The 18,016-nt window shown below is 44.1% G+C and overlaps 1 protein-coding gene across 3 annotated transcripts; it reads left to right on the top strand.

Annotated features, from left to right (window-relative positions):
* Positions 1 to 3,970: 3,970 nt before the first annotated feature.
* On the top strand, positions 3,971 to 17,205 carry IDNK (IDNK gluconokinase). 3 transcript variants are annotated; one of them, XM_033164563.1, is made up of 5 exons: positions 3,971 to 4,070; positions 12,648 to 12,678; positions 13,611 to 13,697; positions 16,009 to 16,052; positions 16,856 to 17,205. In XM_033164563.1, exons 1-5 carry the CDS (start codon positions 4,024 to 4,026, stop codon positions 17,202 to 17,204), a joined length of 558 nt encoding a protein of 185 aa, XP_033020454.1. In that variant the 5' UTR covers positions 3,971 to 4,023; the 3' UTR covers position 17,205. The 3 variants fall into 3 exon arrangements, with proteins under 3 accessions (XP_033020454.1, XP_033020456.1, XP_033020457.1); XM_033164565.1 differs by having other exon boundaries at positions 4,021 to 4,074; XM_033164566.1 differs by lacking the exon at positions 3,971 to 4,070 and adding an exon at positions 4,589 to 4,665.
* The last annotated feature ends 811 nt before the right edge of the window (positions 17,206 to 18,016 follow it).

Below are 18,016 nucleotides of genomic sequence, written 5' to 3'. Positions count from 1 at the left end.
TTTCCCCAGCCACCTTGGGCAGCTTCCAACACATATAAAAACATGCTAATGTCAAATAATAATAATAACAACATGATCCAATACAAAAAGTCACAATAACTTTAAAATAAACAACTTGTATCATATAAAGCAATATTCAACCGCATAAACAAATAATCCTGTAGTAACAGAAGGGAACTTTGTCTGCTTTGATAATACCTGCTCATGCAAGTCTCCAGTAGATTGAATTTGAATGGGTGAAGAGCATAATGGTCAAGACATCCTTATTATCTTAGCAGTTATCTTTTTATTAGTACAGCTCCTGGGATCACTAACTCATACAATTTAGATCAGCTCCAAAATTGCTGGGAACCAACTCAGTAATGAGCAGCAAGCTGGTCTCAGGAGCAGGTGAGACAAAAATAAATTTGTAGGCTCCATTCCACAATATGCCACAGCTCTTTGAATCCTTCTTTGGGGATTTTTCTCCTTCAAAGGTTCCAAAGCAAACCCAATTCACAAACTGCTGACTATGTAGCGACTGCAGGGGAGGTATCTGAGGTAACATCCTGCTGAGTAAATATTAAAAGGACCCTTCATTCACACTCCCAGTTATTCTGATGACCTTTCCGAATAAGTGAGCCACAGTAGTCCTTTGGTGCATCTACACAAAGCATGCAGACTCACTGTTTTCTACTGCAGTACATTTATTCTAAAAACAATTCTAGAAGCAATTGACACATGGGATAATTGCACTTCTGTGTGAGATGTCGTCTCCAAGCCAGTCCAACGTTCATGCAAAATTAGACTATCAGCATTGTTTCAGGCTGAAGACTGCTCAGCAGCAAATTGCAAGACTTGACTCCTTGGACAAATGCTTGTTCTTATATAGAAAATATAGCAGACCCTAAAAAACTGAGGTTCCAACCACTTGAGATTTCTTCCTTTCCTACTAAGCTTCTGCAGATTGCCGAGGATGCCCATGGCCAAGGCCAGTCTAAGGGGTTGAGGTGCCATAAGCAAATTAAAATGTTGCCACCAACTTTGTGTCTTCTTCTGTGCTGGAGTGCATTAAAAACAGCACATTACATGATCGAGCGTTTGCTGGGAGACTAGTTCCATTTTCTCATTTTCATTCACAATGCCTGTCACTTAGTTACCAGTACTTCCTCCCCTTTACAACCTTGTCCCAACACACACCTGATGGAGATGAGGAAGCTCCAGAACATATTTCTTTAAATGTAGCAGATATAATGCCACAGCTGCTTGTTTCTGTTTTGCTTTTTTGCTGAATTTCATGGGGACTGGGAGTGGGTGAAAGTTGGAAGAGAAAATCAATCTGGAGGAGAGATTTTGGAGGCTGAACTGTTTAGGAAGGGCAGTATCAACTTTTTATTTTATTTTTTTTAAAAGCTGTCTTTACTTCAATATAAATTTTTTTTAATGCAACTTCAAGTGGTCATCTGGACTGCCATGTTCCCTCACAAGGTCTCCATTATTTTTCTTCAAACCTTGTTCTGTGCTTTAATTTGATACTCCATTTGTCTATCTATGACTATAGTACAGTGTCCAAAAAATTACCGTATCCAAAGTTGGCTTTGACTTCATGAATAAATATATAGATAAGCATTCCATTTCAATCCATTATTTTTTAAAAGCCAAACCCCGGGTATTATCACAAGCAAGCCTGGAAACAAAAGGGAGGTGCTTTGTCATCAAGGCAGCAAAATTAAATTTTCTCCAGCTATTGCCTGAGCATCATCCAAAGAGGGGGAAATTATGAGCTTGCTTTAAATCTTCCACTGAAGTTCATTTCCTGCAAATTTGATCAGGAGTGCAGTATTGACAGAGAGAGGATATGTTCTATTCTTAGGATGATATGCAGCTGTTCCTAGATAAACCTGCATATAATCCGAACAAACTGTGGAAATCACAGGCAATTGTGGAAATTATAAGAAACTGTATATAAGAAACTACAAACTGTAGAAATTATAAGAAAAATAATTAAAATTCACTCTTGATATTATTAAAAATTGCATCTTAATATATCGTTATGAGTATAATTTAACACTTTGTGAATGATTTCATGCATAAAATCAGTCAATGTCTTAATCTTTTCCATTTTCCTTCCATTTGAGATATATTACTGCCCCACAATATAATCTGTGCAACAAAAACAAATAATCTTGTTACAGTAATTGCTCTGTGGTCTAGCCTTAAAGCAGCCTTCACCAGGTGCTGTCTCATGTTTTGGAATGTAAATGCTGGCTGGGGTTGATGGGGGTTGTAGTCAAACAAAACATCTGGAGGGCACCAGGTTGGAGAAAACAGCTTTAGAAATATATGTTTTAGCAGCCAGACTTGGAACACTCTATTGTCAGTGTTGCATTCCTAGTTTTTATTTTGTCATATGGTAATGATTCCAACTTAACATATGAAACTACTGCAAAATGTCTCCAGCTTAAACTGATATTGGGTTTTTCCCTCTGGGCTCAAGGGGCTCCAAAGTGGGTGAGATTATATCCTTAGTTTAGGGATGGAGACCCTGTAGTCCTCCAGATGCCAGCAGGCCAGATCCTTATCTCACTTACCTCTCCCAAGCTCATTTGACAGGTAGGTGGGTGGAGCGAGGCCAGCCACTTCTCAATCACCTGTTGTCAGATGATGATCGCTGGGACTTGACACTGCTGGTCAGGCTTCAGGTCACCACTTGTATCTATCAGTTGATGGGCAGTGACTTCCAGGCAGCTTTGTTCTCCAGTCTGGTCTCTACCTCCTCTACTTTATATGTCTGGTATGTGGTGAGTGGTTAGGGGGAAAGGACCTCATGCCCATTGAGACTCATGCCATACCAAAACTGGACCCTTTCCCTCGCTGCTGCCCATTGGGGCTGAGGGGAGCTGGGGTTCAACAGGGAAGGGAGAGGGGAATCTCAGGCTGCCCCATCCCTGGCCTAAGGAATTGCAACAGGCCCCCCAACCACTTTAGAATCATAGACGTTGTAGAGTTGGAATGGACCACAAGGGTAATTTCATCCAATCCCCTGCAATGCAGGAATCTTTTGCCCAACGTGGGGCAATCCTGACAACAAGTCTCATGTTCTACCAACGGAGCTATCCCTTAATCCAGCCTTGTGTTTGCCTATAATTGCAATGGTTGCTAAGGTTGCATTGATGACTTGCATGGCTTGTTTAGAGCAGGGTTTCCCAAACTGGGGTCTGGAGCTGTTTTTGGACTACAACTGCTATCATCCCTGGGTACCAGGACTAGTGGTCAGGGATGATGGGAGTTGTTGTAGTCCAAAAAATAGTTGGAGACCCGTTTGGGAAACTCTGGTTTAGAGGATGGAGAAATTTTTTTTTGCAGCCCTGTATTGGGAAGTTTTTAATGTTTGATATTTTGCTATGTTTTATATATGCTGTAAACCTCCCAGAGCGGCTGGGGGAAACCCACCCAGGTGGGCGGGGTATAAATAATAAAATTATTATTATTATTACACGGTATTATTATTAAGGCCTTGGTAACCTTTGGGCAACAACCGAAGCCAGCAGGTAGCCATCCTTCCACTTGAATAAAATGGGGCGGAGGTAAGCCCCGCCGCACACAATCGATCACATGACAAGGCGCGCACACGCTATTTGTATGGCAATGCCCATCAACTTCGAGGGGGTCTGGCTGGTCCCTCAAGTATGTTATTAGGGCGGCCGAAGGGACTTCGCCCCCAGGAGTTGGCTCCTGTGAGGAAGGGCAGGCAAGATGTACCCGCCCCCTCGCCCCCCAAAAGCGGAGCCACGAACACCCAGGCGGAGCCCCCCCCCCCCAACCAGGCGCCGCTTGCATAACCTTTCCGCCTCCCGAGGCAGCCCGCTTAGGCGAAGCGGACGCGTTTCGCGCGCGTGGAGAACCGGCGGGGCGCCCCGTGAACTTCGCCCGCGGAGCCGCCAGCCAGCCAGGTTCGCGGGGCGGGGCAGGCGGCGAGGCGGGGCCGCGCAGCAGGGCAGGCGGCCGGGGAGCCGGAGCGCAGGAAGAGCCGGGCGCCTCGGCATGATGGCGCTGCAGCTCGTGGTCATGGGAGTGAGCGGCTCCGGGAAGTAGGTAGAGGCCGAGGGGGAGAGAGGGCGGCAGGTGCTCGGGCGAGGGGCGCGCGGGCGGCAGGCCGGTCCTCCCTGCTTCTCATCCGGGTCTCCCGAGAACTTCTCTCTCGCAGCTTTGCTCTGAAAGGTCTCTTCAGGCGAGACGTCTTTTCTGTGTTTACAGCCTGGTTCTCATTTCCCGGACCACTCCTTACCCGACTTTCGCTTTAAGCTCCCCAGGTGGTTTGCAGCAGTGTGAAAGCGCAAGATTAAAAGCAGTTAAAAGAGGCGAGGCGCGGAGACAAATGTGCCACCGAGATCCGGTGTTCCCCGTCCTCACGTTCCTTGTCTTGCTGGGTTCACGCTCGTGTAGGAGCTGGCGCTGGAGGGGATGCCCAGCAACTCAGGAGGACACGTGTGTGAGTTTCATGCATGGTGTCGGCCGGGGAGATTTGTGCCCTTTGGAATGAGCAGCTGAAGGAAATTGTCGCTGGTGGATGAGCAGGGAAAGAAAAGGGGGTCGAATGCTTGCTTGCTAACTGAGCAAAGTCCTTTTCACTTTTCTTTTTGCTTTGAAATAACAGGAATGCAGCCATTTAAAACATAAACAAAGGTGTGTGAATAGAAGAGCCGGATAATTATTGTTTTTTTTTCAGCTGGAGATTAAAAACCGGTTTGGAATATATGTTAATTACAGCTGTTGCCCTGAAAGAAGGATTTCAGTTTACAAACTGTGGGAAAGAACTGCATATGCATTCTCAGCTGCCGGGAGTTGGGGAAGTTGCCAGGTTACCAATTTGAAATCTTTAAAATCTTGTCTGGCTTTGTTTTTTAAAACTACTGCTCTACTGCTCTTCGTCAATCATTCTAGAGCCGTTCACAGCAGTACAAATGTTGTTGTTGTTGTTCAGTCGTTCAGTCATGTCCGACTCTTCGTGACCCCATGGACCAGAGCACGCCAGGCATGCCTATCCTTCACTGCCTCTCGCAGTTTGGCCAATGAAAATAATGAAAATAAGCACATTAAAATGCCATTAATTACACAAGTATCCACTCTGAAGCAGTGCTTCAGCAGAAGCTCCATATTAATAGCAAACATAGAACATATCTGTCTTTAGCCAGCTTCAGAAACTCATTGGCTTCAGTGATTGCCCTATTTCAGAGCTTTCTTGATGGGAGAAGAAAAACTGAATTCATAGCCATCTTCTGTACTTTGCCCTCCCACCCACAGTAGCCCCATACGCACTTTAGCTCAAGAAAATTCAATGGATGAGCACAGCTTCCATTCCTCACATCAGTTCTCTTGCTCAGGCAGTAGTGACCGCCAGCATATCTTTTATCTCACAATTTGTTGTTTAGTCGTTTAGTCATGTCCGACTCTTCGTGACCCCATGGACCAGAGCACGCCAGGCACTCCTGTCTTCCACTGCCTCCTGCAGTTTGGTCAGACTCATGTTGGTAGCTTCGAGAACACTGTCCAACCATCTCGTCCTCTGTCGTCCCCTTCTCCTTGTGCCCTCCATCTTTCCCAACATCAGGGTCTTTTCTAGGGAGTCTTCTCTTCTCATGAGGTGGCCAAAGTCTTGGAGCCCCAGCTTCAGGATCTGTCCTTCCAGTGAGCACTCAGGGCTGATTTACTTAAGAATGGATAGGTCTGATCATCTTGCAGTCCATGGGACTCTCAAGAGTCTGCTCCATAATTCAAAAGCATCAATTCTTTGTCAGTCAGCCTTCTTTATGGTCCAGCTCTCACTTCCATACATCACTACTGGGAAAACCATAGCTTTAACTATACGGACTTTAACTTTAACTATACGGACCTTTTTCGGCAAGGTGATGTCTCTGCTTTTTAAGATGCTGTCTAGGTTTGTCATTGTTTTCCTCCCAAGAAGCAGGCGTCTTTTAATTTCGTGACTGCTGTCACCATCGGCAGTGATCATGGAGCCCAAGAAAGTAAAATCTCTCACTGTATCCATTTCTTCCCCTTCTCTTTGCCAGGAGGTGATGGGACCAGTGGCCATGACCTTAGTTTTTTTGATGTTGAGCTTCAGACCATATTTTGCGCTCTCCTCTTTCACCCTCATTAAAAGGTTCTTTAATTCCTCCTCACTTTCTGCCATCAAGGTTGTGTCATCAGCATTTCTGAGGTTGTTGATATTTTCACAATTAACCTAGTTTAAATGGGTGCAAGACTCTCCCTCTGCTCTCCAGCAAGAACATGTCAGCATTTTCACTCCACTTTCCCAGCAGTGCTGCCAGAGCAAAGCAGCCCATACATTACCCAGCCAAACTGAGAGGGACAAGAAGGTGCACACATTCTGCGGTTGTAGCTATGAATGCTGCTGTACCGGTCGGTAGTTGGAGGGGACGTAGATGGTAAACCAGCCCTAGCTAGGGCATTGGCTGCACGAGAATAGAGGATATATCCAGGCACCCAGTCATGTTTGCCAGGCTGTTCTATTGTATTGGTGCTACCACAGAAAAGGCTCTGTCTCTTGGGCCCACTTGCCATACCTGTGGGGAAAGGGGAACATGAAGCAGGGGCTTTGCAGGTGATCACAAGAAATAGCTGGATTCATATAGTTGCAGATACCTTGATTTGTCAGCCATGCTAAAAACTGCTGCTGTTCTGCCCTTTCCCAAATAAGTGGCACAGGGAGGAATTCCACATTGTGCTAGGCTGGTGGTTCCATCGGGATGAGCGTTTTGGCTTGCTGGGTGGCATGATCCGCCCTCCTCTCCACCTGTGGGCTGTTCTGAGGATTCTTCTGAAATCCCACAAAACATTTGGGGAACACTGCAAGACGAGGGAGGAAAAAGCCTCATTGTGCAGGGCTTTTGTGGACAGGACTCATTAGTTGAATCCTGCCCATTAAAATTGGTGCACTGAATTCTCATATATTTACATAAAATGTCTTGCAGTTAAACAGAAGGCTCCTGGATTACACACACTTAACTGCCGCATTACATCAAACCTCACTCTTTGCATATGTATTTAGCATAGACATCTCAATCCATTTCACAACTGTTGTTGCTTCATTGTGTGGGAAGGCTATATGAGCCTCTTCCCCAGATGCCCCTCCTTGTTTGTTCTTCTTGTAATGTCCCCCCTTCTAAAACAGAGCAGCTACTAAAGTTGTTTTTGTTTAATGCAAACCCTGTTTTTATCATTCTTACTCTAGGGAATGTCCAATGTGGGTTTATATCAAGCACCGTGGCTTTTAAGGGGAGCCATTGAAATATATACTGGCAGAGGCTATGTTACTGGACAGGCAAAAAATGACAGCTTTTCTCTCTCGCTGCATCACCATGCTAGGGAAGCCATACCTCTTGAACATCTGCCTGTCAGGTTAAAGCCACAGAGCCTTGGTCAGGAAAAATAGTGGCAAGCAGCCATTTGTGGGGAGGGATTTTGTTGTAAGCCCTACAACAATCATGTTCAATAATAATAATAATAATAAAAATTCCTTCCAGTAGCACCTATTTATTTTTTATTTTGTTTTGACTATGGCAGACCAACACGGCTTTGTTGTTGTTCAGTCGTGTCCGACTCTTCGTGACCCCTATCCTCCACTGCCTCCCGCAGTTTGGTCAGACTCATGTTGGTAGCTGTAAGAACACTGTCCAACCATCTCATCCTCTGTCGGCCCCTTCTCCTTGTGCCCTCCATCTTTCCCAACATCAGGGTCTTTTCTAGGGAGTCTTCTCTTCTCATGAGGTGGCCAAAGTACTGGAGCCTCAACTTCAGGATCTGTCCTTCCAGTGAGCACTCAGGGCTGATTTCTTTAAGGATGGAGAAGTTTGATCTTTTTGTAGTCCATGGGACTCTCAAGAGTCTCCTCCAGCACCATAATTCAAAAGCATCAATTTTTCGGCAGTCAGACCAACACAGCTACCTGCCTGTAACTGGGAACAATCATGTTGTTCCCTTTGCTGTGGTGAAGGCATCTGCATGCCCAGCAGCGCTTAGAGTTACTCTGAGGCAGAGATGAATCTAGAATCAGGTCTCCAGAACTGTCAGAAGGGCACCCTATAGATTCAGGTCATCATTATACTTGGGGCCTGCATACTCTTCCAGGAGTGGAGATGGCAAGCTGGCAGAATTGAAGTAGTCCATTGTAGGTGACTGCAATCCTATGCACAGTTTCTTATGAATAAACCACAAGGAACACAATGACTTTTTTTTGTAGACGTGTAAGATTCCACTGGAAATCATAAGGCCCTCAATTCTTATTTCCAAACTATCACCTACATTTCAATAATGCAATGCTTTAATCAGTTAATTAATGGATAGTGATAATCTGTGTGTGGAAACTGGGTGTTCCTCCAGCTTTGCTAGCACAAGATGGCAAAACACATTATGTAGTGCTGGCAACATCTCAGGCTAAAACAACAGAGCTTAGAATGACAGTGAAAAATGTTTTGATTGCAGAGGTCTAGTCGTTGCTCCACAGTGAGCTCTGATACCAAATGAACTCGCATATCTGCATGCTTTTGATATGTGCACTTAAAGCAGCTTTCTTTCCCCCCAGAGTATGTTGGGGACCTTGTGATGTGAAAACTTAATTCCATGCTGCATGAAGAAACCCTTGTGGGCGTGTTCAACACCCACACATGCATGTCAAAACTAATCTGATAACCTATTACCAAATATTACTTTGGAAGAGACAGTATGTGTTTTAATAGGCCTTCTTGCCATAATTGTACTGTTCAAATTGCACGTTGAAGAGAGTGTTGCTTCGCAGGAGCAACTCTTTGTACGTCAGTTTTATATATAGGATTATTTACTAAATGTGAATAATTGCTGTTTGCTTTGGGATCTCTTCAAAGGAAGGCTGGCCAAATACTTCTCAAATCAATAAAAGAAAGAGCAGGGCTCAGTGGGAAGAGAATGTAAGCTTGCCTGGAACTGAGACTTGCTTCGTTGACCTTTAGCACTGAAAGATGATGCAAGCACTGTAGCAGCCTTCCATGTTGTACTGAATCTGCAGGGCAATGCTAGTCCTATTGAAGCATACACCAGAATAGGGTAGAGGAAACATACAGCTCCCCTCAGTCACGTTCATGTGTTAAAAACCATTGGCTATTGGCCATTCACAGATACACAACTATGGAACTATAGGATTTTACAGATCTAGTCAAATCTTGAAGCATATGTTTATAGATAGCGGTGGCTGGTGGGGCAGAAAGCAGAGAGACAAACAGTAGGCTAAGTCTGGCCAATAACAAGCAGAGCCAACAAATTCTAATTTTGCACCCATCCACCTCCCAGCTGAGTTATGCAAAGGCAGCGCTGAGACTAAGAATCATAGAATTGTAGAGTTGGAAGGGACCCCAAGGGTCATTTAGTCCAACCCCCTGCTAAAGCAGATGTCAGGCAGTGCCGTACCCTGGACTGGATGTAAGGAGGAAGTGGAGGCTGGCTGACATGGGTGGGGCAGTGCCCCATTCACTCGAAAGGACCAACCTATTCAACATATGGACAGAAGAACCCCTATTGTACAAATCATGTCATTGCCTATGTTAAGTATTCCGCTTCAGGAGACACAGCAACCTCTTGAAAAAAGTTCGGTTTGCTGCAGTAAGTAGCAAAAGGAAGACTATAAATGATCATAACCTGATAATAGCACTGACACTTTGCATTGTTCAAGCTCCCATTATGCAGAATCGGGGACAGAGATCTAATCTTTGATTGGCTTATACAGGGCATGTTAAAGGAGATCAGAGGCAGTATCCTCTATCTGTGGCAATTTGCACACACCAAGATTGCCGGTCACTTAACAGAGTACTGGTAGTCCTATGCATGTCTAATCAGGGAATTCTGTGGTCCTTGCTCCCATAGACTTGCAGCCTCAATGATGCAGATACAATCATCAGTTTTCACTAAAAGTGTCAAAAAAAGACAATACTGTTTGTTTGTTTGTTTGTTTGTTTGTTTAGCATTTATATCCCACCAGAATACATAGGCTCCTTCCTGCTTTACCCTTACAACAACCCTCTGAGTTTGGTTCGACTGAGACACAGACTTGCCCAAGGCCACACAGTGATCTTCACAGGAATATACTGTTGCAGAAAATGTGCTACCGCACACTGGTTAGAACTGGGCAGGAAAGTGCTTACCTTTCCTTTTAATGTAAGGGCACCTCACCTTGCTGGGAAAGAGTGCCAGTTTTCAGCAATCTCTAGAGCAGATCCCATAGGCATGAATGCAGACACCAAGAATGACAATTCTTTGAGGTTATGAGGGGTGACTGGCGCAGCATAAACTTTTCATTCAGAAGCTCCCAGGTTCAGCCCCTGAAATCACCAGGTACAGCTGGAAAAGACAGAGGTCTGAACCCCGGAGAGCCATTGCCACTCAGTGCAGACAGTACTAAACTAAAGGTAAAGGTAAAGGGACCCCTGACTGTTAGGTCCAGTCGTGGATGACTCTGGGGTTGCGGCGCTCATCTCGCTCTATTGGCCGAGGGAGCTGGCGTACAGCTTCCAGGTCATGTGGCCAGCATGACTAAGCCGCTTCTGGTGAAACCAGAGCAGCGCATGGAAACACCGTTTACCTTCCCTTCAGAGCGGTACCTGTTTATCTACTTGCACTTTGATGTGCTTTTGAACTGCTAGGTTGGCAGGAGCAGGGACTGAGCAACGGGAGCTCACCCCGTCGCGGGGATTCGAACCACCAACCTTCTGATTGGCAAGCCCTAGGCTCAGTGGTTTAGACCACAGCGCCACCCACATACTAAACTACATGGACCAATAGCCTGACCCGGTATAAACAGGCCTAGACTACCCAGTGACCTTCACACCTACAACAGAATTTGAACCTAAGTTACATCTGTCTTCAGCACTCTAGCTCCTCTGTTCAGGATTAAGCACCAACCTGAAAACTAGTTAGCTTGCACCCAATCTTAGGCATTTTTCCCCCTTAGAGAATTTCCTCCCTTAGTTACAGTGGAGTTTATTCCCAAGTGTGTTTATAGGACTTCAGCCTGAAGACTCTTCAGATGTTCAGTCTCTCTGTCTTGACTTGCCTATCTCAGCTTTTGGGTCTGTGTGTGACAACGTACATTATTCTTTCTGTGCTTCAGCAATAAGAAAATTGAAATCGGTTTGTTACGGTTGAAAACATTGCTGGGAGCCTCATGCAAAGTGGTATAAACTAGAAAGACAGGCTGCTGCTTTTGGGTGGCAGGGAGAGGGAAGAGGTATGGAGACTTTGAAGTTTACCAGAGGTGCTACAATTTATAATATTTCCTCACAAACGTGCAGTGGGATGGATATCTGTTCTAATAACAATTCACAGCATTTATTCAGTGTTCTTGAGGGTTTGAAGAACTTCACAGAAATTATGTCAGTGTGCCTTACAAGAACCTTGTGAGGTAGGTCTTATTTCCCCCAAGATATAGATAGGGGCTGAGGTTGGAAATACTGTATGTGTCTTGTTTTAAGGCCACCTGGGGAGATTGTGGTAGACTCAAGATTACAATTACGGGCTTCCACAGTTCAGCCATGATTGTACATCTCTCATGCTGGGAGTGGTGGGGGCAGGGAGGCTAAAACATTTTTTTTTGGTGTCATGGCATCACAGCTGGTGACCGGAAAGAGTGATAAATTTAATTTAAAACATGACTTTTGGGGGGAACCTAAAAAACCTTTTGGAGAGCCAAATGTGGCTCATTGACCTTGGTTAGCAATCTCTGCCTTTACATTTCAAACATTGCTACAGGGACAGGAAGCTTCCCAGGCCTGCAACTTCAACATAAGTTGCCTAGCTGCAGGGGTTTTTTTTCAGGGGAAACTCGCCAGAACTCAGTTCTGGCACCATTGCCATTATAAGAGAACGAAGGAGGCATTCATGGTGAGTTCTGGCACCTCTATTTCTAGAAAAATAGCACTGCGGTAGATGCAAATATCTTGCTTTATGATGAATTATTTCTGTTGTATTCTCTGCATTCTAGCATCCCACCCATGACTTTCACAAACTTTGTATCAGCTCAGCTTTTCACTGCTACTGCCATTTCTGTGCTTCTAGCTCTCTCCAGTCCTCACCAGTAGCACATCTCAGGACTAGTTCATTCTTCTCCTCCCTCAGGAAGGGGGAACAAGATGATTCTGGTGCCTTATGAGGAGACCTGGTCAGATGCTCCAATATTCTGCCAGCATCATGTGAACTGCCTTGAGATCTACGGTTATAGGGCTGTATACAAATTTAATAAATAATAATAATAATAATAATAATAATAATAATAATAATAATAATAGCAATAATAATAATAGTAGTAATAATAATAAATTTGCATTTTACACTCATTTCTGTTTCAGCTGGGGTATTTGCATTTGTTTAGAATAGTAACTTCAGTTAGGCTAATTGAAGTGAAGGCTCTGTCAGTCACCCACTTACCTCCATTTGTAACTTATATCTGATACGTTTATCTCCAGTTAACCAACATAATTCTCCCACTTGAGAGTTTCCACTTCAGATTTATAATAGTCTTCTGGCATTTATAGGTAGGATAACAGATAGAATTGACTGTTGATTTTATCTAGTGAATTTATTCTCCAGATACAGAACTTATACTTCTCCGTGTTGTTTTACAGGTCAACTGTGGGCTCCCAGCTGGGAGATAAGGTACCGTTGATATATTACTTTTCATGCATGGGTTCATTGTCTGTTGCTGCGCTTTCCAATGAAGGGGTGAAGGACCTCAGACCCAGGGGCAAAGTACAGCCCCCCAGGCCTGACCCTTGGGACTCTCTGCAAGGCACACCCTTTCCCCAGCCACTCCACTCTCCTTGAATGTTTTGGCCTGGCTGGAATATGCCCTGTAACTCTGCCTGGATATGCAGAGAGGGCTGTGAGTGTGTGCATACAAACCAGCTGACTGTGCAAAGGCATAATTTACATCAACTGCTCCACCTTTTTCTGCCTCTAGCCCTGCCCATCCTGGGAGGTTGCCTGGAAGGGAATGCGGCCCCCAGGCTGAAATCGTTCCCCCCACCCCTGGCATAACAGTGGCATGCCACAGGCCAGTGGAATCACGAGAGACAGATGCCCGACAGAGAGATCATTGGTGTGATGCCTCTGCCAGCACTTGTGTAGGGTCTGCTGGAGTGCCCCGGCCAGCCCATCCACAAGACCATTCTTGCTTTCAAAAGTGCATCAGCCCTTGCAACCATTCCTGTTACGGTGTAGCAGCAGCAAAATGAATTGCAGCCATAGACATTTATTTTCCATTTTACGTGACCTTTCTATGTTAATATGTCTTCATGTGAATTCAAAGAGGGTGCACTTTCTTTTCCCTAGGACTGTAAATCAGCCTCTCTCAACCTGGGTCCCCCAGATGTTGTTGGAATACAACTCCCATCATCCCTCGCTAGCAGGACCAGCGGTCAGGGATGACAGGAGTCCTGCAACTTCCAGAGACCTAAAGTTGAGAAAGGCCAATACAAATGGTGACTCGTTTTGTGACATAAGGATTGTGTAATCCTTATTGTGTATTTGCTAAGGTTTGTTGCTGCAAAACCAAGATGAAGTAATCCCTAATTATAATTCCTATTTAGCTCGGATGGAAATTCTATGATGGCGACGACTATCATCCAGAAGAGAACAGAAGGAAAATGGCAGCAGGAATACCTCTGAACGACCAGGTATGGCATATACTCCAGAAGCCAAAGAACTCTTTGAAACAGAAAACCCAGTTAAATGGATCGCAGAGTAGCTGCATGGACACATGTGCACACACCATTGTCCTTTTACATGTAACCGTCACTCACTATGAACCATGAATACAGCATCTGCTGGTTCCTTGGGCTCTGAGGGATTGCTGCTGTGCCAGTGGACCAAGAACTCTCTTTTTCTTTTGTCTGTTGAATTGAGGCTGCAATCCTGTGCACACTTAACTTGGAAATGAGCTCCACTGAACACAGGGAAACTTACTTCTGAGTAAAACATCCCAGTTATATTTGAATAGGTGAGCCGTGTTTTTCATCTTATACAACTCTGGGTTGCATCCAGCTAAATTGCTGTGCTCGCGAAATGACTTCCATGAGCCACATTCTCCTGCCCTTGCGTGCCACCCACACCCCTCCCCAACCTGCTTTGGGGGGGCTATGGGAAACACAGAAATTTTGGGGGGTGCACAGAGGAAGCAGAGGGAAGGCAAGTTTCACTGAAGTTGTGGAAATTGTTCCACATGTGCAGTGATTTAGTTGGTTATTAAAATTCTTAACTTCTAGCAGTGCAATAATTGCATATGTTTAACTCTGTCATTGTAATCGGTAGGATTTTAAAATTTCTTGACGGCATAATCTCATGCACATGTAACTCAGAAACAAGTGGTGGTTACTTCCCCAGGTGTATATAGCAGGAGTAGCCAATGTGATGCCTTCCAGATGTTGCATGGTCAATGACCAGGGGTGGTGGAAATTGTAGTCACATTGGCTAGCCCTGGTGAACAGGATTGCAGCCTTGCTTTGGTTGGATGAGCTGTGACAGCAGACAAAAACACCCACTTATTATGCAAGTGCAAACCCAGTGAAGTAAAAATGTTCTCACTGAAGCTGTTTCCGAAGGGGTGCTCTATAAATCTTACTTCTTTGGGTTTAATTCCTTTGAAGCCGTTTTGACTACACTGCTAGACACTGTCTGTGAATTGCCCTCTTTGCAGGATACTTTTACAAACGAGAAATAACTAGAAAGATTCATCACAGTGGATCTTCCTTCCTTCCACTTTGTATCAGTTAGTGCCTGTGCTTTTTCAATTGACATATACATAAGTTATCACAAGTTAACAGGAACTGCCAGTGAAAATCAACTAAAAATATTACATAACATACCAGCACATGTAACTTATTAAAGGAAACTGAACATATGAAGATCAGCCACTGTTTTGGAATGTGGCTGGCCAAAAGCAGACTCCACTTACACCTTTGCAATCGTTTTTATAACACATAAAAATGCAACCATTTTCTTAATACTGTTTGCGGAAATAGGTACCTTGCATAAGTGGATGAAACAATTATGCTACATCCAGCATATCTAATGTGTATGTTACTAGCAATTTTCACACGGCTAAACTCAAGATCTACCAAGGATGTCACCGCAAGGAGCAATATCACCCTCAAAATAACAGTTCATAGGATACACCTAAGAACATCTTTTATAGGTGTCTCTTTTCTGGCTTTTGCCAACACTACAAAGTTTATGCCGGTGAAGGGAGCAGGTACTTTCTGATGAATGAACTGGTGGCACAAAACTCTGAACGCCACCTGGAAGGCAGGAGTGTGCTTCATAGTGAATGAACAGTCTCCCACCTCCTTCCCAGCCCGGCAGACTTTCGAGCTGTCATTTATAAAACTTGTCTTAACACAAGCTAGACAGAAAGGTGAAGCTTTAATGCTGAGCAATTACAAAGAAATCTGCAGGCAATATAAAGCTTAAATTGGATTACATTGAGAAGCTGATCAATCATTTTGATTGTATTTGCCATATTCATTTGAGCCAAGTGAACTTGCAGGCAGAAGTTAATCCCTCACTAAAGATTCATATTGAAGCAGATGTGGCTATGATGATGATGATTTGTGATTGCTGTTAATATGAAGAGGCTATGATGTACAGTGGTACCTCTGGTTATGTACTTAATTCGTTCCGGAGGTCCGTTCTTAACCTGAAACTGTTCTTAACCTGAAGCACCACTTTAGCTAATGGGACCTCCCGCTGTTGCTGTGCCGCCAGAGCACGATTTCTATTCTTATCCTGAAGCAGAGTTCTTAACCTGAAGCTTTATTTCTGGGTTAGCGGAGTCTGTAACCTGAAGCGTATGTAACCTGTGGTACCACTGTACTTCTGGCAGAAAACCTGAGAGGTTTGAGACACCCCTGCAAGTATTAGGGCTTATTATTTCAGGTAAAATGGCAGAATTTGCTTAAGCCTGTCTGTTTTGTCTGTCTTGTTTCTTAGGACAGAATCCCATGGCTTTGCCACCTGCATGATATATTAATGAGGTATGAAAGTGACTAAATCTTAAGAAACATGAAAACAGCGTTGTGCATTCTGCTGTAGAACCCACACAATTGCCAAAAACTGCTGCTTGAGTATGGAGCTCATTAAGTTTTGTTGAAAGAAAGATTTCTAGCCCCCAAGACTATATAGCTGAATAGGATTTCCAGTAGTCAAGAGTTCAGTCTTAAATGCCTTACTTAGCTCTGCTTCCATGATTAGCAAGACAGATTTTTTGTAACACACATTAACCACTTATAGTGAGAGCAAACTATTAGAAAGCCAGTAGGTAGGACTATAGACAAGGAACCTTTGGGCCTCTGAATGTTGTTGGCCTCCAATTCGCATCAGTCCCACCCAGCACAGCCATTGATGAGGGACGATGGACGTTCTGGTCCAACAACAGCCAGAGGGCCAAAGGTTCCCCAGCCCTGCCAGAGGTCTTGGAGAGCTGGAATCAAAGCTTAGTTGTGTTGTAACGTCTTGTGCAATCTAGCAAACTGACAATAAATGGCTTAACTGCAGGAAGGATCACACAACATCACCCTAATGGGGATACCACTTTTGTATGACTAAATGCTCCCCCATGTCAATAATTTTTTTTTGCTGGTGGAAAAATTCCTAGCTTCCTTTCTACATGCAGGGGACTTTTTGCATGAGGGAGAATTTAGAAATACTATCTGTGTTTGAAGGTAGTACAAACTAGGTAGGCTGTTCTTTAAACTCGGTCCTAAGGAAGCTTAATCACTATGTGCACAATATTTTACTGAGGTGTGCAACTAATAATATTTTTTTTTTCTTTTTGTAGGGAACATGCATCAGGACAGAATGCAATTTTAGCCTGCTCAGCCCTGAAAAAAATGTATAGATGCATTTTGGAGAACAGAGGGACTGGTGGTGACGGTGGTCACCTAGAGGAACATGAGGTGCCTCCACCACTAAATATCGTTTTTGTCCACTTAGCTGGCCCTATGAGCCTAATTGCTAAACGGCTGGAGAAAAGAAAGGGACATTTTATGCCACCTGCTCTACTCCAGTCTCAGTTTGATACTCTCGAGCCTCCATCACCCCCAGAAAAGTCTATTACTGTCAGTTTAGAAAAGTCTGTTTCAGAAATTGTATCTGAAATCGAAGAGTATATTAAAAACTTAAATTAATTGTACCAGGTTGGTTCCTGCAATACAATACCATCTCAAAACAAAGACCTCTCTCCTACAATTTCTCTTTGATTAAGTAGAATTTTATGCATTTGCTTCCCCCCCCCCCACCTAGTGAAGAGCACAAAATAAAAGACAATTTAGTCATACGGTATTTAACTTTTGTACACAAGCTGGAGTTGTGAGGATTTTTGAAAGCACTTAAGACTGACCTGAAAAGTTCAATTGACTCCAGGAACTACAACAGAAGAGGAAAGCACAGTTCCACTTGTCGGATGAGGCAAGGCTTGTTTCTGACTCTCTCTCTCCACACACCCTTTGAGCTGGTAACAACTACTATTGTCATACTTGCAGTGGTGGGAAACTGGCAGAACAGGTGGAATTGGGGAAGTGCTTGGTCTCTGGTTCTGCAGCAACAGCAGAGTTATGTGCAAAATAAGTGGCACAAGTCAAAACACTTGCAGTTAAAGTGACAGCAGACTCATGTTTACCACCTCCACCAGTTAGATTGCAGAGTTCCACAAAGACTGGAAATAGCAGCTGAAAGATTTTTAAAAAGTCATTCTAGTAGGGAAGCAAAGGATGTGGATGTAGTTTTAGTTTTCCGTGTGTGTGTGTGTGTGTGTGTCAGTGTGTCAGTGTCACAGTATTATCTTGACTGTACCAAGTCACAACAACAGAGATGTTCATAATATACAGATATTAACTCTAGAAAACATCACCCATCATCAGTTGTACTGATAGCCAGTTATGAAGGGAACTTCGGCATTTTTTCTCTTTAGCAAGTGTTTAAGTTTCTAAGCCATAACTAT

Source organism: Lacerta agilis, chromosome 11 (assembly GCF_009819535.1).
Source record: "Lacerta agilis isolate rLacAgi1 chromosome 11, rLacAgi1.pri, whole genome shotgun sequence".
Taxonomy (NCBI): Eukaryota; Metazoa; Chordata; class Lepidosauria; order Squamata; family Lacertidae; genus Lacerta; species Lacerta agilis.
This window is presented reverse-complemented; position numbering and strand designations above follow the sequence as displayed.